The 25,835-nt window shown below is 40.2% G+C and overlaps 2 protein-coding genes and 2 pseudogenes across 4 annotated transcripts in view; 1 reads left to right on the top strand and 3 right to left on the bottom strand.

Moving 5' to 3' along the window:
• The window catches only part of LOC123955703 (minichromosome maintenance complex binding protein), a 53,312-nt gene that overhangs the window by 15,111 nt on the left and 12,366 nt on the right, over positions 1-25,835 (top strand). For 2 of the 3 annotated variants that reach the window (XM_046028007.1, XM_046028006.1), the window contains exons 2-11: positions 5,747-5,832; positions 6,467-6,607; positions 6,735-6,776; positions 10,070-10,171; positions 14,266-14,410; positions 17,364-17,515; positions 19,467-19,567; positions 23,335-23,513; positions 23,871-23,994; positions 25,125-25,242. In XM_046028007.1, the coding sequence (XP_045883963.1) occupies positions 5,747-5,832; positions 6,467-6,607; positions 6,735-6,776; positions 10,070-10,171; positions 14,266-14,410; positions 17,364-17,515; positions 19,467-19,567; positions 23,335-23,513; positions 23,871-23,994; positions 25,125-25,242 (1,190 nt within the window). The remainder of the gene's footprint in view (positions 1-5,746; positions 5,833-6,466; positions 6,608-6,734; positions 6,777-10,069; positions 10,172-14,265; positions 14,411-17,363; positions 17,516-19,466; positions 19,568-23,334; positions 23,514-23,870; positions 23,995-25,124; positions 25,243-25,835) is intronic. The other variant, XM_046028008.1, reaches the window with a different exon arrangement.
• LOC123955545 lies at positions 3,327-3,959 on the bottom strand (annotated as a pseudogene).
• On the bottom strand, positions 9,354-9,718 carry LOC123955704 (HIG1 domain family member 1A, mitochondrial-like). Its single transcript, XM_046028009.1, has one exon. The coding sequence runs from the start codon at positions 9,679-9,681 to the stop codon at positions 9,400-9,402; it is 282 nt and encodes a 93-aa protein (XP_045883965.1). The 5' UTR covers positions 9,682-9,718; the 3' UTR covers positions 9,354-9,399.
• LOC123955808 lies at positions 13,005-13,161 on the bottom strand (annotated as a pseudogene).

Below are 25,835 nucleotides of genomic sequence, written 5' to 3'. Positions count from 1 at the left end.
TTTAATTTTCATTTTGATGAATTTGCTGATTCTTGGTACGTCATGTAAGTGGGATCCTATAATATTTCTTCTTTTGTGTCTAGATTATTTTACTCAGCATAATGTTTGTAAGATTCATCCTTGTTGTCCTCATCGTTTGACAGAGCACAAAGGTAATTCAATGGAAAAGGATCTTTTCAACAAAGATATTGGAACAATTAGATATTTATTTGCAAAAATACAAATTTTAACCAAAGATCTCATACCTTATATAAAAATTAACTCAACATGGGTCACAGATCTAAGTATAAAACCTAAGACTATAAACATATAAAGCTTTCAGAAATAGAAGATCTCAGGGTTTGGCAACGAGTTTTTAGATGTGCATAAAACAAAACTTTGATAATCATCAAAACTAAAAACTTTTGTTCTGCAAAAAATTCTGTTAAGCTATTGACTAGAAGAATATGTTTGAGATTTCCAGAGAAGACTTGTATCCAGAATATATAAAAAAAAAACACACGATGGTAATTAACCCAATTGTAAAAAGGGCCAACATTAAATAGATGCTTCACTAACTCAGCATCATTATCCACTAGGAAAATGTAAATTTGAACAATAATGAGATATTACACACCTATTAAAACAGCTAAAATTGGAAAACACAGTGACAGTACCAAATTCTGGTGAGGATACAAACAGCTGGATTTCTAATATGTTGCTGGTGAGAATGCAAAATGGTGTAGCCATTCTTGAAAACAGGCAAAATGTTAAAAATTAATCATACATTTACCATGTACCCAACTGTCCCATTCCTAGGTTTTTACCTAGAGAAATGAAAGCTTTATGTTCACACAACTTGTTGACAAATGTTTGTATTTGTTTTTGTTCATAGCTATTAGATCTGGAGACAATTCAGATGTTCTTCAACAACTAAATGGAGAAACATTGTCATTCAGCTATACCATGGAGTACTATTCAGCAATGAAAAGAAAAGAAATGAACCATTTCTTGGGGTTGTGTTGGGGTTCCCAGGGTCATGTGTTGGGGTTCCCAGGGTCACTTCTATCTTCAGAGATTCACTAAAAGGACTTACTGTGACTCCATATATATTTGTATTCAAGGCTAAGATTTATTACAGCAGATAGTGAAGATACACAGCTGGATCATAACAGAAAAAGACAGGTGGAGTCTGGAGGAATCAGTGTGTAGGCCTCTTTATTTTCTCTCCCATGGAGAATTCGTAGATTGGAAGACTCAGTTTTGTTATGATGTCTGTTCTCCTCAAATTAATATGTAGATTCAACACAACTCTTTAAAATCAAAATTTTAGCAGACTTTACACAGAAGTCAATAAAGTGGTCCTCAAAATTAGGCATGTTGAGGATGGGAATAATCAAGACAAACTTGAAGAACTTAAGTACTTGATTTTAATACTCAAGGTCAGGCCATAGTGGTTAACACAGTATGACTATAGTATTAAGGCAGCATAAAGATAGACAAATAGATCAGTGTAACATAATAGAGAATGTAGAAATAGGCTAACAAGTACAGTGAGTTGATTTTTGACACAAATGCCAAAACAATTCGGTGCTAGAAAGAAAGCCTTTTAATTAATGCTGGAACAAGTGGATCTTTTTTGGAGAAAAATGAGCCTTGACCCCTATGTCACAATATAAACAAAAGGATTAATTTGATGTCAGTTACAGACCTAAATGTGGAAAACAAAAAACCTAGGAGAATATCTTCATGACCTTGGGGTCTGTAACTATGAAAGAAAAACTTGGCAAATTGGACTTCATCAAAATGAAAAACTTCTTACCAAAAGACATAAAAGAATATTAAAAAACAAAGTACAGATTAGGAGAAAAATATGCTCTACATATATATCTGACGTAAGAATGTCTAGAATACACAAAGAATTAGTACAATCAGTGATGCCACAACAAAACCATTTTTAAAAATGGGCAAAATTGTGACTAGGCATCTCGCAAAAGAATTCGTTGAAATGGTCAATAAACATGAAACGTGTACAGTGTCATTAGGAAAATGCATATTAAGACCACAGTGACATATCCGTATGTATCCGGCAGAATGACTAGGATTAAGATTGACAAGGTCAAGTATTGGCGAGGTAGAACCAACTAAAGCTCATACACTGTTGGTGAGAACCTATATATTTTTTTCCTTGTTCCTTTGACTCTTAAACCAGATCAAGATTGAGTGATTGAGTGTGGTGATGCTCAAATTCAGATGGCCAAGAATTCATAGCAAATAATGATAAAGTGATATGCGTGTGCTAATTAGCAGGATTCTTGGTTGCAAGTGACCCAGCTTGGTCCTACTTAAAGTCAAAATGATGAATACATTATCTTGGGTAATCAAATTCATGAGTGGGTTAGGTCGGGCTGTCAGTTAAGCCAAATAATTAAGCCGTGTCTGCTGTTTTCCTCTGGAATGGCTTAATTTTGAGATAGAACTTAGTCCAAGTGCCACGTGCAGCTTCCGACCTTGAGTGCTCTGTGTACTGGAATATCTGGTAGTGCCATCCTTGTCCTGGCTTTATGTCTGGAATACACGAATTCCTTCGACCTCGGCATGTTTCAGGTCTACCCCTCTTTGAAGGCCCAGCTCAAGTACCCCCTCCATCGGGAAGCCCTCTCTGAGATTATTTGACCTCTTTGCTTTTGGCTGTTATTCTCTGTTCACCACTTTTCTTTAAGTTCGTCAGCTCTCAGTGTCCTTATTGAACCTAGTGGAGTGCCAGACACACCGTAGGCTTAATAAATAATGGACAGTTATTGCACGCTTGATTTTTTTAATTACCTGTTGCAGTCCTTTAATTGTCTAGCAGTACCAGATATTTGTAAGGTGGCCTTGGGGAAAATCCTGTCTGTATACACATGCCTTACTGCCTCCCAGTCGGTCTCTGATGGAGCTTCAGCATCTGTTAGGTGGCATGGTCATGTTTGTTTGTTCATTTTCTTTTTTTTTCCCCTTTATTTCCTTTATCTGTACCCAGTGTGGGGTTTGAACTCACCACCCTGAGATCAAGAGTCGCATGCTCCAGCAGTTGAACCGGCCAGCCAGCCCACCGGCCTCCCCCAGTGTGTTCACGTATCTCGCACAAGTTCAGTCAGAACAGTGTCGGTGTGCTGTCCTGACTGTGTATCGGCCTTAATGCCCACTTTCAGTGGAAGCAAAAACACACATTCTTTTTTTTTCTAATTCAGTCGTCCTTTATTGGCATTAGTAATAGTGGTTCTCAGACTTTAGTGTGCATCAGAATCAGAGGGCATTTTATTTATGTATTTGTACTATTTTTTGTCACAATTTGCCAATGGCACTTATTTTTTCTTCTCAGCATCCTGTTCTGCAGCTTCCTTGGCCCTTTTTGCTTGCCTGGGTGCCAGAGCCGGGCATGGACACGGGCCATGTGAACGCTGGCCAGCGCCTTGCAGTTCTCTTCCTCCATTGTGCCTCTGGCTTTCTCCTCATAGACATTGCATGTCGGCATGACTGGTCCTGTCAGCTGGGTAGCCAGTTTGAGGTCTTCAGCAGCGCTTTCTCCCTGCTTGGGGACCAAGGACTTCTGGAAGGGGTGGGCTTCGAGTAGTACCCCACAGCTGCTGTGTGCTAGCCTTCAAGGACTCTGTGGACTTGTTCTGCCTTCTTGCATCCACTGAGATCCCAGTGGTCCGTGCCACCTTCTAGTAGATGCCAGCCACTCGTAACTCTTCTGAGCTGAAGCCCTGCCAGCTCGCATTTTGGTGTAATGCCTCACAGTGGGGCACCTCACTTTGGGCTGGAGGGGTCCAGACACAGGGCCTGGGTGATGCATCAGGCCTTTTTTGTCTGTGGATTTTCTGTGCTGGCTGGTTGAACCATGTGGCCATGCACCATTGCCAGTCCTTGTGAAAGTGGGACTTCAGGCTCATGCCATTCTGGCTAGGTGCCAGGCTGCTCCACAGGGAGGGCATGGCCAGCAGAAAGGGACCGGTATTGCAAAACCACTTAGCAGGCGCTTTAGAACATGGCCTGCTAGGCCTCACCTCCAGAATTTCTGATTCGGTGTGTCTGTGATGGGCTGAAAAATTTGCATTTATAACACCTATTCAGGTGATTCTAATGCTGGTGGTCGAGGACCAGTTTACTGGTGAATTTAATCCTCATTCCACATCAGAATCACCTGAGGAGTGTATCCCCCCATCCCTTTTCCTGAACTAGCCTCTGCTCAATTTTGTAAAAGCATTTGGAAGCCCTGCTAAGCCTGGTGTTAGTGGGATTTTATGAGTATTTCTAACCACCAGCTCTGTAACGAATAGAGTCAGTTCCTTTACTTCACATCTGCAGAGCACCTAGTGATGAATATAAATGGCGGAAGTATTGGCTAGCTGCGTGGTTTGCTGGTTCTCTCAAAATAGGTGTTCCTCATTCTGGCAGTGATTTTCTTTGGTCTTGACCAGTTCCCATAATTTTTTCCCCAAAGCCTTGGTTTTCTTACCTTTTTTTTTAAAGGTTTTATTTTTAAGTAATCTATATACCCAACAGCTTGGACTTAAAGCCCTGAGATTAAGAATCACATGCTCTACCAGCTGAATCAGCCAGGTGCCCCGGTTTTCTTATTTTTAATATGACATTAAAAACACCTTTCTCATCATTTTTCACTCATGGTAAGAGTTTTCAGTGGATGCTATATCTGGGTTGGGGCAAGAGTCATAAAACTTTTTGCATGGTCTTCAAGTGTCTCTGGCAGGTTACTTAATGGTTGCAAAGGGAACAAAGTAACCTACTGTCAGGAGACTGGCTGTCATTCTGACTGGGTGATTAAAGTGAACATCATCAGTGAGGGGAAGATGGACCTCTTGTCTCTAGATGATTCCATTACAGGCACACGGCATCACTAGTGGAACAGTCTAATAGTGCACAACCGCGGTCTGATCCTAAGTGAACATCAGACAAACCCAAAGTGAGCATTCTATATTTCTTTTACAGGTTTTGTTTTCCTCTTAAACATGAATGTCATAAAACACAGATAAGGAAAGATTGAGGGACTGTTCCAGACTAAAGGAGATTAGAGAGACATGAGAGCTACGAGCAATACGTGATCCTAGACTGGCTCCTGTACGTGATCCTAGATGAGGAAAAAGGGCAGTCGGGGGTAGCGTTGGAGTGTGGTGGTAGGTTAGAGAGGAAGTGTGGTATCGGTTTTGAATTTCCCGAGGTGGGTAACAGTACTGTTAGCTATATGGAAGATAATCTCTATGTTCTTAGGAAACACACATGGAAATACTTAGAGGTAAAGGTATATGATGTGTATAACTTAATCTCAGACGGGTCAGGAAAATACATACGAGGGATGAGATAAAGCAAATGGAGCAAAGATACAGCAGAAAGTACAAAGTATTCTTTGTATCATTCATGTGATTTTTCTTGAAAGTTTGAAATTAGTCCCAAATTGAAAAAAGTTTTTTAGAACACCTTTTCATTTCAGGGTAGTTATAAAGAGAAAATTTGTATAAAAAATGTTTCTGAAGAGCATTGTGCTTTGTCCAAGTAGCTCCCTATCTCATTCTGTGGGAATTTTCAAGTAGGTTGCTGGCTCCTGAGAGCCTGCACCAGGCCAGCACTGCCCAGTGTTGTACCCACCCGCTCAACAGGCAGCTTCCCGAGTGCCCAGTGTGGCAGCGCTCCACGACGCCGTGACCCGATCGTAGTTTTGTCGGCTATTGTCCCTTTGGCTCTGAAAAGTCTGTTTTCCTTTCAGCCCAAAATGGAGTTAATCCTGACTGGGAGAAGAAAGTAATTGAATATTTTAAAGAAAAGCTGAAGGAAAATAACGCTCCTAAATGGGTAAGTTTATTGCGATTTTCAGGGGAGAGGGTTGGACTGACTTTCAGTTTCTCTCAGTGCAGTGGTAATCCGCGCAAGATTTTAGTCTGTGTGCTGCTGAAGTAAGTGCTAAAATTTTAAACTGTGTACATTCATGTGTAGTGTCTTCGCTTTAAGTGCGTATGTATTAACAGATTTTGCACTTTTCCAACTGAAATTTAGGTTCAAGGGATTCAGTGCTTTTGTGTTGGAGCCTCTAGGTGGCAGTGTTTGACCGTGTTACTTTGTAAGACCAAAAAAAATGAGTAATTTTGAGTCCTGAATATCTTTATTACCTTCACTTAAAGAAAATTAGCATGTACTGGTCTTAAGCGAAGAGCTCAAAAAAGCACATGCCTGTCTGCTGCTTGAGAAGTATTTTTAAGGAAGAGCATCCTCTTACGTTAGAGTCAGGTGTCGTTATACAAACTTGGAAGAACATAAAAAATACTTTTGTGTCCAGCGCTTTTGTTATGTTGACTGTCGAGATCACTGGCTTCCTAATGGGGCTTGGTGGGAGGTGGTGCGGGGGTGGGTGGTTCTGGATATACAGCCTCTGTGTATGTGCTTAACGTTCTACAGATAAGAATATTTTATTGACTTGTTTTCCTTTCAGGTACCATCACTGAATGAAGTTCCCCTTCATTATTTGAAACCTAACAGTTTTGTGAAGTTCCGTTGCATGATTCAGGATATGTTTGACCCTGAGTTTTACATGGGAGTTTATGAAACGGTTAACCGAAACACAAAAGCACGTGTATGTATTGCTTTTTTTCATGAAAATTTCTGTTTATAATTAGTGGTATTTTATCCTTGTGTTGTTTATGGTGGTTTTGATTCAGATATACTGATAAGATGCTGTTATCCTTTGTTTTGGATCATAGGTCCTTCATTTTGGAAAATATAGAGATGTAGCAGAATGCGGGGTATGTATCCTTAAAATATATAAAACATCTTAAGAACTTCTTAAGCAGTGAATTTATTTCTTTTGGTTGATCTCAAGTGTATTTATTTTATTTACCTTTTATTTAAGCTTCTCTGTTAAAGTTTTTGATCTTTTAAAAATCTCTTAGAAGGTAGAGTATTGTAAATAACTAATTCCTTTCTTTTCCTTATATCTGTACACTTGGTTTCAAAATTAGAGGGTTATGGTAAATTCTTTTAAAGTAAAAGTGGAAGGTTAACTTAGGGCTTAACACTTGCTTAATTAAATTTTATTAAATCCTGCCACTTTTTCCTAGAAGGAAGAAAGTTTTTAATAAATTTAAACTTTCTTTGATAAAGAGAAGTAATGGAAACTTACATATCAGTAATGGGAGAGGCAAGAAGGTAGAGGACGCTGGATATAACTGTGGATATGAAAGGGATAGTCTTGGGGTAGAAACTTATTAGAAAAGCAGTTATAGAGGCACTACAATGTATCTGCATTTTAAAAAATTGGTTTTTGTGTGATTCTACTGAAACTGGTGGTAATCGCCAGTCGCTGAGGGGAATAAAACAAGTATCACAGGTGGGGATTGACCAGCAGGGGCTTAGGTAGAAAGGTGGCACGTTGGTGGAGCCCCCCCCATTCTGGGTATAGTTCTCTGCTTTGGTGACCCAGAGTCCTAGTTTAATCACATTGTGTGGGGCTTTTTACATACTGGGAGTCTGACTCCTGCTTAACCAAAGCTCAGGAGATTGATTTGTAAGCCCTAATACCAGCACATTTACTCACAGTAGAAACTGTGCCTAATTAAAATGTCCTAGCTCAGGACCAGTCTGGACAGCAGAACAGCCCTAATATGGAAGGTTGCTGTGAAGATTCTATAAAACAAAAATGTAACTTCATATCATTATTTAGGGGGACTCATGAGAGTTGGATTTGCTAATCTTAACACATAATGAACTCGAGGTCTCTCAATGTCTTTTTTCTTTGAGAGTGTTTCCATAAAGTAAAATGTGGCACCAAGTCTAATGTGTCAACTTTATAAATTGTTGCTGTGTCCCTTGTTTGAGGAGCCCTAAGCCATATTAGCCTCATCTATCAATACACAGTAATGGAGTATCCCCATAAGCTAGTAATCTCAGCATCTGGAAATAGGAAAATAAAATAGGTGAATCTGTCCATGTGTGTCACTGCTGAAGGCAAAGAGTTCGTATTGTGTTGCTAAAGGTAGTGAGTAGAAGACCAAACCAGGAGTACTTTGGGCCCGGAAAGAAAGAAGAAACACATAGAAAGCCCTGCTTGTACATACTAGCTCAGGTGAAACTTGATGTGTCTTGGGTCCCTCCCCCCACCACCAAAATGGAATATACATTATTTTACTTTTAAGAGATTTCTTTGTAATATATGTACTCAAAGTAATATGTGCTTATTGAAGTAATATTTTAATATTAAAATCTTGGGTTCTTTCTGTGTCTTTGAATTTTCTCAGTATATTTGAAATGGAGAATATTCCTTTTCTAGGGAATAATATATGATTGAAATCTCTATCAGAGTTACTGCTAATGAATATTTCATTAAGTTCCTATTTTATAGGCTGATACCGATGTGGTTTATGAAAGAGACAGTGCTTTGTCTTTGAAAAAAATAAAGTATCCTGTTTATTAAAAGATTGAATTTTGTGACAGGGTGAGATGTATTATGGACTTAAGGGAAGGTAGTACATTGATGGTTGCATGTGAAATGATTTTATGTCCTTTTTTTTTTTTTTTTTAATGAGTTTGGGTTTGGTATTTGGGTGTTAATTCTTTTTTTTTGTTTAATAGGTAACTTGTTAACATTTATGATTCTTACAGAGAAAATAAACAAGCTTCATAGATTTAAAAAAGTGTTTTTCACTTAACCTTTGCATTAGTACTTAAAATACACATTTCAACGTTTAAAAATTATTCTAATACAACAGCAGCATAAATATAACTCTGCAATTACAAAAAAAGCTAAACCGGGATCCACAGTTAGGTTAATCTCATGTTTACAAGTATGATTCTGAAATAAATACTACTTCTAAACAGCTGTTTATCGGCTTTTTAGGTTTGGTTTAAATAAATGTATTTTAGGTTGTAGGGAAGCTTACTATATTCCATGCACTGTTCTGAAAGGGTTAAGAGCCAACCAGTGCTAAAAACTGAAGTACCCAATCAATCTGCAAAGTAGGCAGAAAAAAGTTAAATGGGATTCCTACATAACATCAAAAGCATGTTTTGACACTAGAATCAAATCAGCAACTGGGAGTACTTCAGGACTAGCACACTGTCCTCTTTATAACTGATTTTATCATAAGAGTTTAAGGAGGAGCATATTTTACCACTGTCCAGTCCATTTAAAAGTGACATGTTTCTTCTTTGTGCTAATGTGACTCCCCTGAATGACCTAGCTAGTTAACTGGTCACTAGTAATTTGGTAACCAGGCAAATCAAGCCTGCAAGAGAGGATGCTAGTACTTAAACTATCATATTTATCTGACCCATTCAAATGATTCATTTTCAGCATAAACATATAAACTCAATATGAAATGCCTAACTAAAGCAAACACCACCAACAAAACCGAGACAGCTTCTCTTCTTCTAAGGTTTAGGCTTTGCCCAGAATTCCTTATACATGGAATACCCCATGCCAAGAGTCATTGCGCCCACAACAAAGCCTTGGGCTGCCACACGCATATGGATCGAGTGAACAGACATTTTAGTATTCCCCCTGCTCTTCAATTTATATAATCCATATGCAACAGTTGCTGCAAACCCGGCCATTCCAGTGGGAACAAACGGTGCCTCTCTAGCTTTTCGGATAAGTTTAGATCCCTGATCTTCATCATATGAAGAAAGAGAAACATCTGTGCCGGTTGACATAGTGGCTGAAGAATCCTCCCACAGTGTCAGGACTCGGGCTCCAGCTAGTTTTTTTTTTTGTTTTTTTTTTTTTTATTTATTTATTTGACAGAGAGATACAAGTAGGCAGAGACGCAGGCAGAGAGAGTGAGAGGGAAGCAGGCTCCCTGCTAAGCAGAGAGCCCGATGCGGGACTCGATCCCAGGACCCTGAGATCATGACCCAAGCCGAAGGCAGCGGCTTAAACCACTGAGCCACCCAGGCGCCCCTCCAGCTAGTTTCTTGGGTGTTAATTCTTAATGTGAAGTATTTACTGTGGTTTTGTAAATAACATGAATGTGTGGTTTGCTAAGTAAAGTTTTTGTTTTTCTTAATAAAACTTTAAATACGCTTTTTGTGTATATCACAGCCTCAACAAGAAGTTGATTTAAACTCTCCACGAACTACTACTTTGGAAAGACAGACTTTCTATTGTGTCCCAGTGCCTGGGGAATCTACGTGGGTAAAAGAAATATCCTTTATCTAAAGTTTCTTCTGTGTTGAGTGGTTCCTGATTATATTCTTAATTGAAAAAAACCACAATTAAATTTTGAGTTTTTGAAACTTAGTCTTTTTATACCAACAAAATAAGCTAGAAAAAAATTGTTCTTCATTTACAGAACTTGGCTTTATTTTAATGAAATGTTTTTCATTTGTCCTAAACAAAAAAGTTTATAAAACAACCAAAGTATGCGTCGTTGAGAAATGATAAAATTGTGGTACATTCCAGTAGTGAAATACTGTTAAAAAGATTGAGCTCACCATGGATTTAAAGGTACTGAAAAAGTACCATAATTAAATAACAACATAGTTTCAGATTAGAACTAATTCTGGATTTCTTAAGGGGAAACAACATGTTGGCTCATTGAGAGATGTGGAAACATCTTGGTATACTTTTTTTTTTTTTTAAGTCATAGTTCACATACCCTGAGATATGTAGATTTTAAGGGTGCACTTGAGTGGACAAATGCACACCCATTTAATTTACACCTGTGAAAGTAAAGTACTTGTTCCAGAAAGTTCCCTTGTCTTTCCAGGCACCTCACTTACCTTTCGTGACCATTGTCCTGATTTCTTTCACTGTAGCTTGGTTTTACCTATTCTGTATGCCAAGAAATGAATCATACAGAATCTTTTGTCTGATTATTTGTTCTCCACAGCACATTTGAGATTCATCCGTGTGTGTGTGTGTGTGTGTGTGTGTGTCTTGCTCATTCCGTTTCATTGCTGATTTTGTTTATATTTTTTCCACTTGATGAGAATTTGGGTTGTTTCCAGTTTGGGGGCTGGCATTTTGTGAGAAGATTTTTAGTTAGGTTTTTTTTTTTAACAGTTTTTCTGTGTATCAGTTGTGATAAGTTGTATTGTTCAAGGAATTGTTTCAAAATCATTTAGTCTTAGTTGAATTTATGTCAATAACAAAGCTTTTCATAATATTTCCTTAATTTCTTTTTCATGTCTGGAGGATATCTAGCAATGATCTCTTTTCATTTATAATAATATTCATTAATTTTTTTTATTCTTGATCAGTGTTGTTTGTGGTTTGTCAGAGAACCAAGTGTTTAATTTTCTGTTTTCTGTCTCATTGACTTTTGCTCTTATTTCCTTTTATGCTAGTTTGGCTTTAATTTTTCTCTGGCTTCTCAAAGAGGATGCACAGATCATTAATTTCAAATCTTCCCTTTCTTGTATTAGCATTGAAGGCTATATATTTCTTTCTAATCACTGCTTTGATTGTATTCCAGACTTTGATTTGTTTTCACCATCATTCAACTCAAAATATTTTCTAATTTCCCTTGTGATTTCTTCTTTGTTCCTTGATCTTTACAGCAGGTTACTTCCATTTACCCCCTCATTCTTTGTGCTGTCGTTGTCCTACACTTCGTTTGTACTTAAACTATAGAGCCCACAATATATTAACTCTGTTTGCTTTAAACATTTGTCTTCTTGGGATGCCTGGGTGGCTCAATTGGTTAAGCATTTGCCTTTGGCTCAGGTCATGATTCCAGGGTCCTGGGATCAAGCCCCACATTGGGCTCCCTGCTCAGTGGGGAGCCTGCTTCTCTCTTTCTCTCTCTCTCTCTGTCAAATAAATAAAATCTTTAAAAAGGGGTGCCTGGGTAGCTCAGTCAGTTGGGCATCTGCCTTCAGCTCAGATCATGATCCCAGGGCCCTGGGATTGAGCCCTGCATTGGGCTCTCTGCTCAGCAGGGGCCTGACTTCTCCTTCTTCCTGCCATTCACCCTGTTTGTACTCTCCTCTCTGTCAAATAAATAAATAAAATCTTAAAAAAAATCTTTAAAAAATTTGTCTTCTTCATAAATTAGGAAATGAGGAAAAAGTGTCTTGTATGTGTTTGTGGTATGTACCATTTCTAGTTCATTGTTCTTTTTTTTTAATGGAGTCATTTAACCGAGCTTTTCTTTAAGTACAGATCTGTTGGTGATGAATTTTTTCAGCTTTGGTTCAACGAAAAATGTCTTTGTTTCACCTCTATTTTTGAAGGATGTTTTGCTGGTTATAGAATTCTGGGTTGACAGCTCTTTTCCTTCCCCAGCACTCTGGTGGTCTTGTTCCATTGTCTTCCGGCCTCCATTGCCTCTTTTTTTTTTTGATCCAGAGTGTGATTGTGGGGAGGGGGAGAGAGAATCTTAAGGAGGCCTCATGCTGGGTGTGGAGCCTGATGCGTGGCTCAGTCCCCAACCCTGAGATCATGATCTGAACTGAAATCAAGAGTCAGATGCTCAAACCGTTGCACCTCCCAGGTGCCTCTGATCCCTGTTGCTTTTTGATGAAAGGCTAGCCGTCATTTTACTCTATCCCTGTGTGTGACATCTTTGTTTTTCCCCTGGCTACTTCTGATGTTCTCTCCCTCTCTCTGGTTTTTGGCGGTTTGGCTGTGATGTGGGTCGGGGTGGATATTTTTGTTTTTATCTAGCTTGGGTATTTTCCAGGTTTTGGATCTGTGGACTGGTATTTTTCAGATTTCAGCCTTTATTTCTTCAAATGTTTTTCTGTCCCAGTCTCTTGTATTGTCTCGTTTTTTGGGGATTCAGTCACATAATCATTAGATGTTACTGACCTCCAGGTAACTGAGGTTCTGTTTGTTTTGTTCTGTTTTGTTTTCATTTCAGATATCTTATTTTTCAGTTCTTGATTTTTCATTTGGTTCTTTTCCATTGTTCCCATTTTTCTGCTAACATTCCTCATCTTTGACTCATCAGTCTTTCTTTAGGATTTTAACCATTTATTTGAGAAATTGAGCACATGCGTGTAGGGGAGGGGCGAGAGGGAGAGGGAGAAGCAGACTGTCCGCTGAACAGGGAGCCCAGTGTGGGGCTCCATCCCAGGACCCCCAGACCATGACCAACTGAGCCACTTGATGTATCTTGTCTACATTTTCTTTTAAACTGATAAGAACAGATACTATACTTGATCATAGCCAAAAGGCCAAAAAGCGATTATATTTTCTTTTAAAATTGTGAATTTTAAGGTTTAGAGGGAACATACCTCAACATAATAAGGTTTAAAGGGAACATAGCTCAATATATATATATGAAAAAATAGTGAATTTTAGATTACCTTTTTAGTGTCCTTGTCTGCTAATTCTAATATCTGAGTCATCTTTGGGTTTATTTTTATTGATTATTTTTAATCCTGATTGTAGGTCATATTTTCTTGCCTCTTCATATATAACTAATAAGGTATACTGTATGCTGATGTGCAACACTGTAGAGAGTTTGGTTTTGTCTTCCTTCCAAGAATGTTGCATTTGTTCTGACAGGCCGGTGATGTAAGTGGATCACTTTGACCTTGTCATGGCTTGGTTTTGCTATTTGTTAAGGTGGGTATGGAATAGCCCTTGGTCTGGAGGACACAGTCCTTACTCATGAAATGTGCTATTTCTGGTTACACCTAAGTGCCCAAGTTGTCCCTCAGGGTCCAGTTCTAGTATTGTAGAAGTCCCGAATCTCCATTTATCCGAATCTCCATTTAGCTCCCAGCCAACTAGCAGCTGTTCCCTGCTGGCGCTCAAGGGATCCTAACTTGCACATCCATGGTTTTATGTTCAGCCAAAACCCCAAATGGAACCTGCACAGGTTTCTTGGTCTTTATCTGCAACTCTTGCCTCTGTTACTTTCTGCAGCTTCCAGTTGCTCAGGAGCCTGGAACTGTGTGCTCTGTTTCTCTGTCCTGCAAGGGCAGTCCTCACTTCTCTTTGTTGCGGTTTGGGAAATGTTCGCAAGAGAAAGCTGGGAAGAGTGTGGAGTTTACTGGTGTGTTTCCTTATTGAAGAACTATAACCTTATGTTCCCTTACAATGTTCAGTTACAGAAAAGAGTTGCTCATATCTTTTGTCTGGTTGTATAGTTTCTTTATAGCACAGGTAGGGGGCATGAGGTTAAGCTGCTACTTTCATGATCAAAACTGGAAGTCCAGTCTTTTAAAAGGATGTTTGAATTTTAGCCAAATTGCCAAACCAATAATCTTTTATTAGCCCTAGAACTAGCATACCTTAGGATATTCCTCAGTTCCTGGTAGATTTTCCTTAACTTTTCATTTAACGCCTATGTTAATGCAAACCAAGCTCGAGTCAGTCCTTCAACGTCCTACACTCCCAGTCGTCACAAGAGGAGTTATGAAGATGATGAAGATATGGACCTACAGCCCAATAAACAGAAAGACCAACATGCAGGTGCCAGGCAAGCAGGTAGTGTCTCCCTCAGGTCCATTTCCAGAATTAATTGTTGTGTGATGCAGCTCCAGATTTAGGAAATGACAGTGATTTGACAACCTTGTGTTCAAGTTCATCGCTGCTATAAACAGTCTTGAGAGTTTCTGCAATACTCTGGTCAAACTGTGCTTCATAACTGAACAGTTAGGCATCACTTAGAAGTGTCTGCTTTCCTGTTAGCTTTTAAGAGTCTCAGGTGGTTAGTTGACAAAGGTCTTTTTCTCATTCTTTATATATATTTTTTTAAGATTTTTATTTATTTATTTGACAGAGATCACAAGTAGGCAGAGAGGCAGGCAGAGACAGGGGTAAGCAGTATCCCTGCTGAGCAGAGAGCCTGATGCGGGACTCGATCCCAGGACCCTGAGATCATGACCTGAGCTGAAGGCAGAGGCTTAACCCACTGAGCCACCCAGGCGCCCTCATTCTTTATATTTTTATCTCAGGTCCTAAGTAATATGGAAGTCTAGTAGTTTATCCTGAAAATGATTTTTTTTTTAATATCTGAAAACATCCTTTTTAATTTTCCTTTGGAGATAGAAGAACTTTATTTTATTTTATTTTTTTTAAAGATTTTATTTATTTATTTGACAGAGAGAGAGATCACAAGTAGGCAGAGAGGCAGGCAGAGAGAGAGGAGGAAGCAGGCTCCCTGCAGAGCAGAGAGCCCGATGCGGGGCTCGATCCCAGGACCCTGAGATCATGACCTGAGCCGAAGGCAGCGGCTTAATCCACTGAGCCACCCAGGTGCCCCAGAAGAACTTTATTTTTATTTTTATTTTTTTTAAGAGATTTTATTTATTCACGAGAGGGACAGAGAGTGTGTGCATGTGTGCACACCAGCATGGGGAGGGGCAGAGAGAGAGGGAAAAGCAGACTCCCTGCAAGGCAGGGAGCCGAACCCTGGGATTATGACTCGGGCCAAAGGGAGATGCTTAATGGACTGAGCCACCCAGGTGCCCCAAGATAGTGGTACTTTAATTTAGTAAGATTCAAAACATCAGAGGAAAACCATGAAATTGTGCACTAGGTAACTTCGTTCTCAACTTGGGACCAGAGAGCCCTTAAAATAGTCACAGTCTATTCTATGTACACAACATTTGTAGTGGTTTATCTTGAAACATGCTGAAAACCCAGTAAATTCTGATTGATTAACACAGGGACCAAAGTTTGGAATAAGAGCATGAGATGGTTTCAGAATTGGCATATTTCATTCCTGATTTTACCAATCACAGTGTTTAAGAATAGTGAGTTTCTTTATTGAGGCAGGTAGAGAAGTTTGTCATTATTCCTCCTTTCATGGCCAGTCATTTCTCTGTAGCACCATCCTCAGAGGGCAAGTTGAAGGGTGGGGGGTTTCCAACAAATCAGTGTAGTCAGGGGGCATCTGCAGGATTGGGTTGAGAGTGGTAAACAAAGAATTACTAATGAATTTCATTTAGCCATATGTTTTCCTACTTTATATGTATTTCCTTAGAGCTAAGGCATACTTTAATGTTTTTAAGATCAGAATGTTTTATAGTAAATCTGTACAAATGTGGTGGTCTTTTTCTCCACCCCTCCCCCCCAAATGCTTATTAAAATTAATGGTATATCATAACAATAAGTAACATTAGAATCCAGGATATATGGTAATTCTGTTATCTAAGCAACTGATGATCTCTCTTTTTTGCTTTTATTTGGATGTCCTACTGTAGGTTTTTTTGTACATTTGGGTGCATCATTTATTTACAATGTAACTTGTTTGTTGGTTTCTCAGCAATCTTTCTAGCTATATATTTTTAAAATTTTTTTGAGATAAGCATAGATCACATGTAGCTGTAAGAAATTAGTTTCCCCCGATGGTAACATCTTGTATAATTCTAGTAGAATATCGTAACCAGGAAATGGACATTGCTACCGCCTGCTGACCTTAGATTTTTATTTCCTACGCACAGTTATTTGTGTGCGTGTATTTTGTTCTGGGCAGTGTCGTCACATGTAGACTCATGGGACCACGACCACAGTCAGGATCCAGAGTGGTTCATTGCCCACATCTTTCAAAGTTGTGCTTGTAGAGTCCTGCCCACTGCTCTCCCGCCTCTCCCCTCCCCAGAAGTCCTTAACCCCTAGCAAACACTAACCCATTCTTCATCTCTGTACTAATGTTATTTTATTGCAAGAGTGTTGCATAGTCGGGAATACTTCAGTTAAAAAAATTAAATAAAAGATCCCAGTCTAGCTTAACCTTAAGAAATAATGGTAAGTTACATAAATGGAATCATAGAGTACGTATACTTCGTAGATTGGCCTTTTTCAGTCAGCAAAACTTGAGATCCATCCAGATTTATCTGTGTATCAATAGTCTATTACTTCGTATTGCTGAGCAATATTTTATGATGTGGCAGGCTACATGTTGATTTTAATTAGTTGTAAGCCCTAAACTATGACCACTTCAGGGATAGAGGGCATTTTTAAAATCATCCTTGTGTCCCCAGCAACTAGTCTGATTCCTAGTACACAATGGATGTTACAGATATTTGGTAAATGCATGTATTGCTATATGGTTTTATTATGAGTAATAAGTAGAAAAAAGTATGTTCTACCAAGGCGGGTTTGTTGTTAGTAGACATCTTTAGATTGAAGATCTTAAAGTAACTGTAAATATTAACTTTTAAAATATACTTGAGATTTGAAGAGGGAAGTTTTTTGTCATTTTGTTGTGTGGGAGAAATGATTAAAATTTTCAGATCTTCATAATCTTTGTTCTCTTTTAGGTCAGGCAAAGGATTTTGTTAGCATATCTTACTTCCTTAAGAACTGTAACAACTTGAAGTTTTTTGTGTTCAGAAGCATCATTTATATCAGACTTGAAAGGCTCTTTAGGAATGTTCTTTCTCTCCAGGAAGCCTTAAAAATGACTAAGTGCAGTGCTGTTCTTTGAATTTAGGAAGTGTTGGTGGTCTTCAGTGGTGTGGAGAGCCAAAACGTTTAGAAACTGAAGCTTCTACTGGCCAACAGCTGAACTTCTTGAACCTCTCTTCTCCTTTTGACCTGAATTTTCCACTGCCAGGGGAGAAGGGCCCTGCATGCCTTGTGAAGGTACTAAAGCTTTTATAGACCTGACCTTGATGTAGATGTGGAATGTGTCTCAAAGTTAACATGGAGTACTCTGGGGCGCCTGGGTGGCTCAGTGGGTTAAGCCGCTGCCTTCGGCCCAGGTCATGATCTCAGGGTCTTGGGATCAAGTCCCATATCGGTCTCTCTGCTCAGCAAGGAGCCTGCTTCCCCCTCTCTCTCTGCCTGCCTTTCTGCCTACTTGTGATCTCTCTCTGACAAAAAAAAAAAAAAAAAAAAAAAAAAAATTAAAAAAAAAAAAAAACATGGAGTACTCTTAGCTTTTGTGTTTTCTGTGGCTGCTGGAGCGAATATTCACAACGTCAGTGGCTTTTAAAACAACAAAATGTATCATTTTACAGGCTTTAGGTTAGAAGTCCAACATTGATGTCATTGAAGATAAAACCACGGTGTCCTTTGGGCTGCATTCCTTTCTAAATGCTCTGGGGGAAATCTGTTTTCTTGACTTTTCCAGGTTCTAGAAGTGCTCACATTCCTTGGCTTGGGGCCCCTTCTTCCATCTGCAAAGCCAGAGTGTTTTCATAGTCACCTCTTCCTGGAAAGGACCTTTGTGATTTGATTGGGTCCAACCAGATAATCCAGGATAATCTCTTCGTCTCAGGGTCTTGAATTTATTCATACCCCCTTTTGCTTATAAGGTAACCTATTCACAGATTGCGGGGAGTAGGATGTGGACCTCTTTGGAGGCCGTGTTCTGCCTAACACGGTGTTCTTAAATTCAGTTGAAGAATATGGGGCACTTGGCTGCCTCAGTTGGTAGAGCCTGCGACTCTCGATCTTGGGATTTTGAGTTTGAGGCCCATGTTGAGTGTAGAGCTCACTAAAAAAAGAATCGAAAAATATTAACACGGAAGTGGAACAGTTTTTTTTATTCATGTGCATTCCAGTGTCATTTCCAGCTTCCAACAATACCTGACTTTTTCAACATTCTTCTGTCGTCAAAATCCATTTCTCATTTGTATTAAATTAAAATAGAGGCAAACAATTTGTTGGCAGTTTGTTCTATTTTGCTTACCCTGGTTTTTTGATCCTCGTAGGTGAAACACGCAATGTAAGTTTCAGAAATGATCTTTGAGAATTTCCATTCTTTTATTTTGTGGTTTTGACTTAAGTGGCACTTCAGTTCTGTACCATAGGGACCAGAGTGAGGATGACTTTCCTGCCATGCTGTGCTTCAGCCTCACCAAGAGGAGGCTTTGACAGTTACTAGAGTCCATCAAAGACACAACTTTGAAAGTTTTATTGTGAAAACCCTCATGGCCTTTCTGAGTTTGTGTTAACCCTCCTAATGTGCATAGTTGGTGAATAAGTCCAAAGTTAGTAATCCTGCACTAGTGTTTTTACCCCCTTCTCTTGGTGTTCTGAATCGATTTTGAGATAATGCAGGTCTCTCTCTCTCTCTCTCTCTTTCTCTCTCTCTCTCTCTTTTTTTAAGATTTTATTTTTCATTTATTTGAGAGTGGGAGAGATCATGAGAGGAGGAGGGGGCAAAGGGGAAGGGAAAAGCAGACTCTTTGCTGAGGAGGGAACCCATCGTGAGGTTCTGTCCCAGGATCATGACCTGAGCTAAAGGCAGACGCTTAACTGACTGAGCCATCTAAGCACCCAATAATGCACGTCTGTAATGTTAGTCATCCCCGGGGAAAGGCTTTTTTTCGAAGTAGTGCGGTGTATTGACGACAGACCCTGGTCTGGGAGTCAGGAGTCTCTGTTTTAGTGTTAATTGCTAACTAGGAGAATGACTTCAGGCAAGTATTTTACCTCTCTCAGTTTCAATTTATGAAATAAAAGAGTGGCTTTAAATTCATTTCCTGATCTAAAAATCTAAAATATTTGTTTAGCCTTAAAACTAATATTTTATGATTTTTTTTGGTGTTATTTAGTCCTAATGTAATTTCTTACGATCTCCTATCAGGTCTATGAAGACTGGGATTGTTTCAAAGTCAATGATGTTCTAGAGTTATATGGTGTCCTGTCTGTGGATCCTGTGCTAAGTATATTGAATAACGATGAACGGTGAGTCTGTTTGTTCTTTTTTGGGTAACTTTATTTTGATAAAATTTCAAACTTGCAGAAGAGCTGGAAGATAATGTTACAAAGAGCTTTTTCTCCCTTTACCCAGATTTACCAGTTGTGAACCCTTAGTGCCCCATTTGCTCTGTCATTCGTTTGTGCTCTTACATGTGCATATTTTTGTGTATGTACGCGTTTTTCTGAAGCACTTGAGAGTAAGTTGCATACATTATCCCCTAAATACTTGAGTCCATATTTCCTAAGAGCAAGGACTTTCTCCTATACAGTCAGAGTACAGCCATCCAAATTAGGAACTTTTAGAAAATTAGAAACACTAATCCACACTCCATACTTAATTTCACCAATTATCTCAATCTTGTTTCTTCTGGTGTTTTTTTTTTTCTTTTTTCTTTCTTAATTTTTCCTTCTTTTCCATGAGCCAGGATCCGTAGGGTCACATGTTCCACTAACCTGGAACAGCCCTCGACTTCTGTCTTTCCTGAACTTGACACTTTTTTTTTTTTTTTTTTAACTCCTCCAAAATTCGTTTCTCACTGTTCTGGAGGCTGGGAAGTCCAAGAGTTAGGTGCTGACAGATCCGGTGTCTAGTGAGGGCCCGTTTCCTGGTTGCAGATGTCTTTCCTTGTCCTCACCTGGCAGAGAGCCTTGACCCCTGTGAAGAGTACAGCCAGTCCTTTTGTAGAATATCTCAGTTTGGGTTTGTGTGGTGTTTCCTCATGCTTAGAATCGGGCTGTCATATGAGGAGGCACCTGATGTCAGTGTGCCGCACTGTTGGTGGTGGTAATTTGCAGTCAAATGCTCTACCCCTGAGCTATACCCCCTGTGGTGGTAATTTGGATTGTTTGGTGAAGGTGGCATCTGCCAGGTTTCTGTCCTATAAAGTTACTGTTTTTCACTTTGTAATAAGTAATTTGGAAGGACGTACTTGGAGATTACATTAACATCCAGTTTCTTATTTAACTTTTGTCCACTTATTTGTGTAAAATTTTATTTGTCAGAGTGTGCACGGGCATGTGCACAAGCCTGGGAAGCGGCAGGCAAAGGAAGAGGGAGGAGCAGGCTTCCCGCCGAGCAGGGAGCCCGATGTTGGGCTCAGTCCCAGGACCCTGGGATCATGACCTGAGCCAGAGGCAGATGCTTAACCGACTGAGCCACCCACGTATCCCTCATCCACTTACTTTAATATCCATTGATGATTCTGTTTTATTTTTAGTTAGAGCATGAGTGGGAGGGGGAGAGGGAGAGGGGGAGAGAATCTCAACCAGATTCTGCACTGAGCATGGAGGCGGGTGCAGGGGTCAGTCCCACGACCCTGGGATGACAACCTGAGCTGAAACCAAGAGTCAGACGCTCAACCGACTGCACCACTCGGGCGCCCCTGTCCATTGATGATTCTTGATCGGTTATTACTAGATGGTGATTTTCTGTCTCATTCCTTCTACACTTGTTTATTGGCATTCTGTTAGAAGAGAGATTTTCCTTCTCATGTGTTTACTTAAGTAATTTGTTTATATCAGTGTGGCTGTTAGTCTGGTGCTCGAGATTCAGGTTTTCTCATTGGGCTAGTGAGAGTCGTTGTAAGCAGGCTCTGCGTCTTTGTGGCATGACCTCATTTTTGAAAATGTCTTTCCTGGCACAGATGCTGTTTCAACCTCATCTGTCCTTCCTGTACTCCGGCTGCAGTATCAGCCATTTTTCTAAGGAGCATCGTTTCTTTTAGTGAGGAATTTTACTTCAGTCAAGATCTGAGTGCTTGTGTGCTCCCTGCTGTCAGGATTGGTATTGCTTCTACGCCCTTGTAATGGGCAGGGCTAGGAAATACGTATACGCATACTCTGTGTGCATACAAATAAATACCCGTACACATGCATCTTCATGTATTTTCCAGTCTATCAGAACTGTGAATTCAGTGTCTCCAGTTCCAGTTCTGCACCCAGATGTTCTCCCTTCTCCCTTCCCATATTTGTAGCCCCCCTTCGAACAGAAAGAAGCTCGACTCTCATTGTTCTCAACGTATTTCCACAGTGCAGAGAATCAGCAGTCCTTACCGCTGCCAAAAACAAACCTCAAAACTCGGTCCAAGATTGGTTTCCATTTCTTTTTATTTTAGAATGAGGTGTATAGTTAGACTGCTGTGTCTAAAATTCCTGGGGTGAGTTTTCTTCCCCTTTGGTCCTTTTGCTCATTATTCATTTTATGTGGTTAGGTTCAGTTGGTTTCCATTGCGTTCCTCTTCAGAGTGTTTCTTCTGTCCTTATTGGTTTTTTTTTTTTTTTAACATATTCATGAGTTTTTATTAGAGCATACACTGTTTGTATGGAAAGTGGTGGTACGTGTTTTGAAGAGTTTAATTTTTAAACTTTTAAAATCTGTTAACATTTCTCCTTTGTTTTGATTTTTTAAGTATAGAAAACGTTGACATTGTTGCCCAAATCAGAGCTATATACAAAGAATGTAGGGGTGCCATTTCCCTGCCCTGTTCCCACTCAAGCTCCATAGAGAACCAGCCTGTTTCTGCCTTTATCTTTACTGTATTTTTTGCAAAAATAAGTAGACAAGTGTATATCTTATTCCCCTTTATTATATAAAAGATATCATGATATCGGTATGCCTTTACACTTTATCTCCACAGCTAACCGTATATCCTGAAAATTTAGATCTTCCTCATTCTTCTTCTTTTGTCTTGAGTTTGCCAAGGAATGGAGTCATAACCCCCCCCCCCCCACACACACACACAATAGTTTTCTTGTTGGGTATTGGACATTCATCTTGGTTTCCCTATAAGAACTTACTTTTCACTCTCACAATAAAGGGGTGGACACAGACATTTTTAAACAACTTTAAATAAACTTAAATAGCATTCCTTAATAATAGTATAGCAAATTGCTTGCCTTGGCTGTTTCTGGTGATGATGATTTTTCTGCTTCAGTCACTTCATTGGTTGAAGCCGCTTAGTGCACAGAGAGAGCCAGATGGCTTGGGGTGCCAACCTGGTGTGGCCATTTACCGGCCACGTGACTTCCGCAGGGCCTCGCCTTCCTCACTGGAGACCAGAGTAGGTGAGGCGTTAACGAATTGGTGTGTGCATAGAGAAGGACACTGCCTGGCGTGGTCCAGACCACGTAACGGTTGTCGTCGTCCTTGTGTGTGAGGCAGGTGGCCATGTGAATGCGTAACTCTGTAGAGCAACCTGTGACGTCTAAAGTTCTAAACACATTTTCGTGATTTGTTTCAATTGAATCACGGTAAATCCATTGTCTGCTAATTTATTTAGCAAATCTGAAAAACTCAAATTTTTCATTTCACCTCTTGACTACTCACTATTCAGGGGAGATGTCGTGGAGGAATGAAAGTTAGGAAAAACAGTTAGCAAGATAAGAGATGAATGGATCTTCCACACTGAGTAATAGATGCCTAATGGCTTATGAGAAGACGACCCTGGTTTTTGAGACATGCTGTGAAGCATTTCATGTCTCTGCTGATGAAGTGATTTCAGAATACACTCTTCACCAGTGATGTGCTCTATCCCGTTAACTGCAGCTACGGCACACTCAGTGAAAGTGTTCTTTTTCTTGAAAAAGAATATCCTTGTGTGACCTAACTAGCCTGAGATCTGTGTGACCTGACCATTGAGAATGAGGAGCCATTTTCCGTTCTCTAAGGAGACGTACAGGTGGAACTGTTCTTGGCTTGAATTCTCATTTTCAGAGATGTGGCTGTGAATCGTGACTTTCTCCTCGCTCCGCAGGGACGCCTCTTCACTCCTGGATCCGATGGAATGCACGGACACAGCCGAGGAGCAAAGAGTGCACAGTCCTCCTGCTTCATTAGTGCCAAGAATTCATGTGGTTTTAGCCCAGAAGTTGCAGCACATCAATCCTTTACTGCCTGCTTGCCTTAACAAGGAGGAGAGCAAAACCTGTAAGTGTAAGTGCTAATGCCTTGGGAGCCAGAGACTGTGGGCCCCTGGGCGGGAGCCGCCTGCGGCACATGCTCACGGTGGGGCCAAGGCAGCCAGATCCTCGTGCTCAGCTTCAGTCTCTCTAGTGACCCTGGCCCGTTTTCCTTCCTTTTAATTCTCTTTATTAAGATGAGGCAAAAAAGAGTTTACAAGCTGGCTTATCTCGAAGATTGGCATCACTTAATGACCAGTGTTTAAGTCTACACTAGTTGTCTTCTGACTTTAGTGCTTTGTTCCACTTGGGTTTGTTTTTCCTTCTTAGCCTGAGACACTCAGGAGGAGCTGGTGTGTGTGTGCTGAGTGTGGTCTCCCTCCCTCTCCAGTCGTTTCAGGTTTCATGTCTGAATTGTCTCCCGTCCGAGCAGAGCTGCTTGGGTTCCTCACGCATGCGCTTCTGGGAGACAGCTTGGCCGCCGAGTACCTGATCCTGCATCTCATCTCCACGGTGTAAGTGCCGAGCTCCTGGCGGCCGGCGGTGGCGGGTGGGGCCGACAGTGCAGAAGAGCAGGGAGGTTGCGTGGGCCACGGCGGTGTTAACAGTTCATTTGTCACCTGCATCGTCAGGTGGTTTTTATTCCGTGTGACAAGTGTTACACGAAATCACACATTCTTTGTCCACCTTTTTTGTTGCACATTTAACCTTTTGTTTATATAAGAGCCACAGTCAGACAAAGAACCTGGCTGATAAGTAAGATGAGCTGTTTTATTCCTTCTGCATTCTGAATTCTTGGTTTACACGTCCCACAGCTCTGCAAGGCCCACGGTGCGCCCATGTACTACTTTGTAGGTGAAGGTGCTCACCTCCTTTCCACCCCACCGCAGGTCTCTGTTTCCTGATTTCAGGAGTCATGTGTGTTTTCAACAAGTTCCAGGAGCATAAAGAAACTGGAAACTGTCTGTTGTCTCACCCACTTAGAGATGATCTCCGCTAACAATTTGGCTCATGTTTGTTTCATCTTTTTTGTTTACATATGTGTACATCCCTGCACAGGTCTCCATGGTACTCTAAACGCCGATCTTGTTTTTATCATTTACTATGTCTTAAACGTTCTTCCTTTGTAATTCTTCATGAACTTTTTAATGGCTGCACGGTATTTCATTGTAGACCATTGTCCTAGTTCCGTAAATGCTGGTTTTCTAACTTCCTTCAGTTCCAAACGACCCTGCACTTTGTTCTCCACATCCTCCCTCGGCTAGGATTTCAGACCGTAGCCCATAATGGTCGAGTGCACAGGCTTTGGAGCCAAACCCCGCAGGTTCAAATCCCCCTCTCCCACATCCTGCTATGTGAACTTGGGCATGGTACTTCAGATTTCTGTCTCAGATTTCTCACCCATACAGTGAAGGTGACTTGCCTCAGAGAGCCTGGGAATTACATGAGACAGTTAAGCACTCCGAACAGCCCTAAGCGCACGTGCAATGCTCACGTGCAAATACTGGCTATTATTGTTATTATTCTGCTAAGTGAGCTGGTCAGAGTAATTTGCTTTATTTTTAATGACAGTATTTTGCTAATCTTTGGTTGCTTTTCGATGGAAAAGCTGAATATCTTACTGGTTGGTATCTTTTTTTTCTAGGTATACAAGAAGAGATGTTCTTCCACTGGGAAAATTCACAGTTAACTTGAGTGGTTGCCCACGGAATAGTACCTTCACAGAACACTTGTACCGGATTATTCAACATCTTGTTCCAGCAGTAAGATCAATATAAATATTATTATATAAATAATAATTATTAGAGATCTGAACACACTGGGGTGCCTGGGTGGTTCAGTCAGTTAAGCATCTGCCTTAGGCTCAGGTCATGATCCCACGGTCCTGGAATTGAGCCCCACGTTGGGCTCCTTACTCAGGAGCCTGCTTCTCCCTCTGCCTCTGCCCCTCCCCTCTCCACTCATGTTCTCTCTTGCTCACTCTGGTCTCTCTCTCAAATAAAACAAAAAGAAAACCTGAGCGCACTTTAAAAACTCATCTAATTGTCTTTCATTCAGCCCAAGTATTTAAATTTGAAATTGTAATAGGTCTTATTAAGGGGAAACAGAGCCTGCCAGGTTCCATAATTTACATACTCACCCCTAAACACTTCGCTTTTCTTTTATTGCCTTAGCACAAATTTCTGTGACTCTTACGGCATGATTGCAAGTAAATCAAAATTATGCTGTTGGTTGATCCCAGTTTGTGCAACTTGGTATCTATCCTTTGTGTGCATTAAAATCTTAAGTCTTTAAATAAGCCTGAATTACAAGAGCATAATTCATTGAGCTGAGGTAAAAGATCTTTATCTCCATG

Source organism: Meles meles, chromosome 13 (genome assembly GCF_922984935.1).
Source record: "Meles meles chromosome 13, mMelMel3.1 paternal haplotype, whole genome shotgun sequence".
Taxonomy (NCBI): Eukaryota; Metazoa; Chordata; class Mammalia; order Carnivora; family Mustelidae; genus Meles; species Meles meles.
Note: the sequence above shows the minus strand (reverse complement) of the source record. Positions and strands in the feature narration are given on the sequence as shown.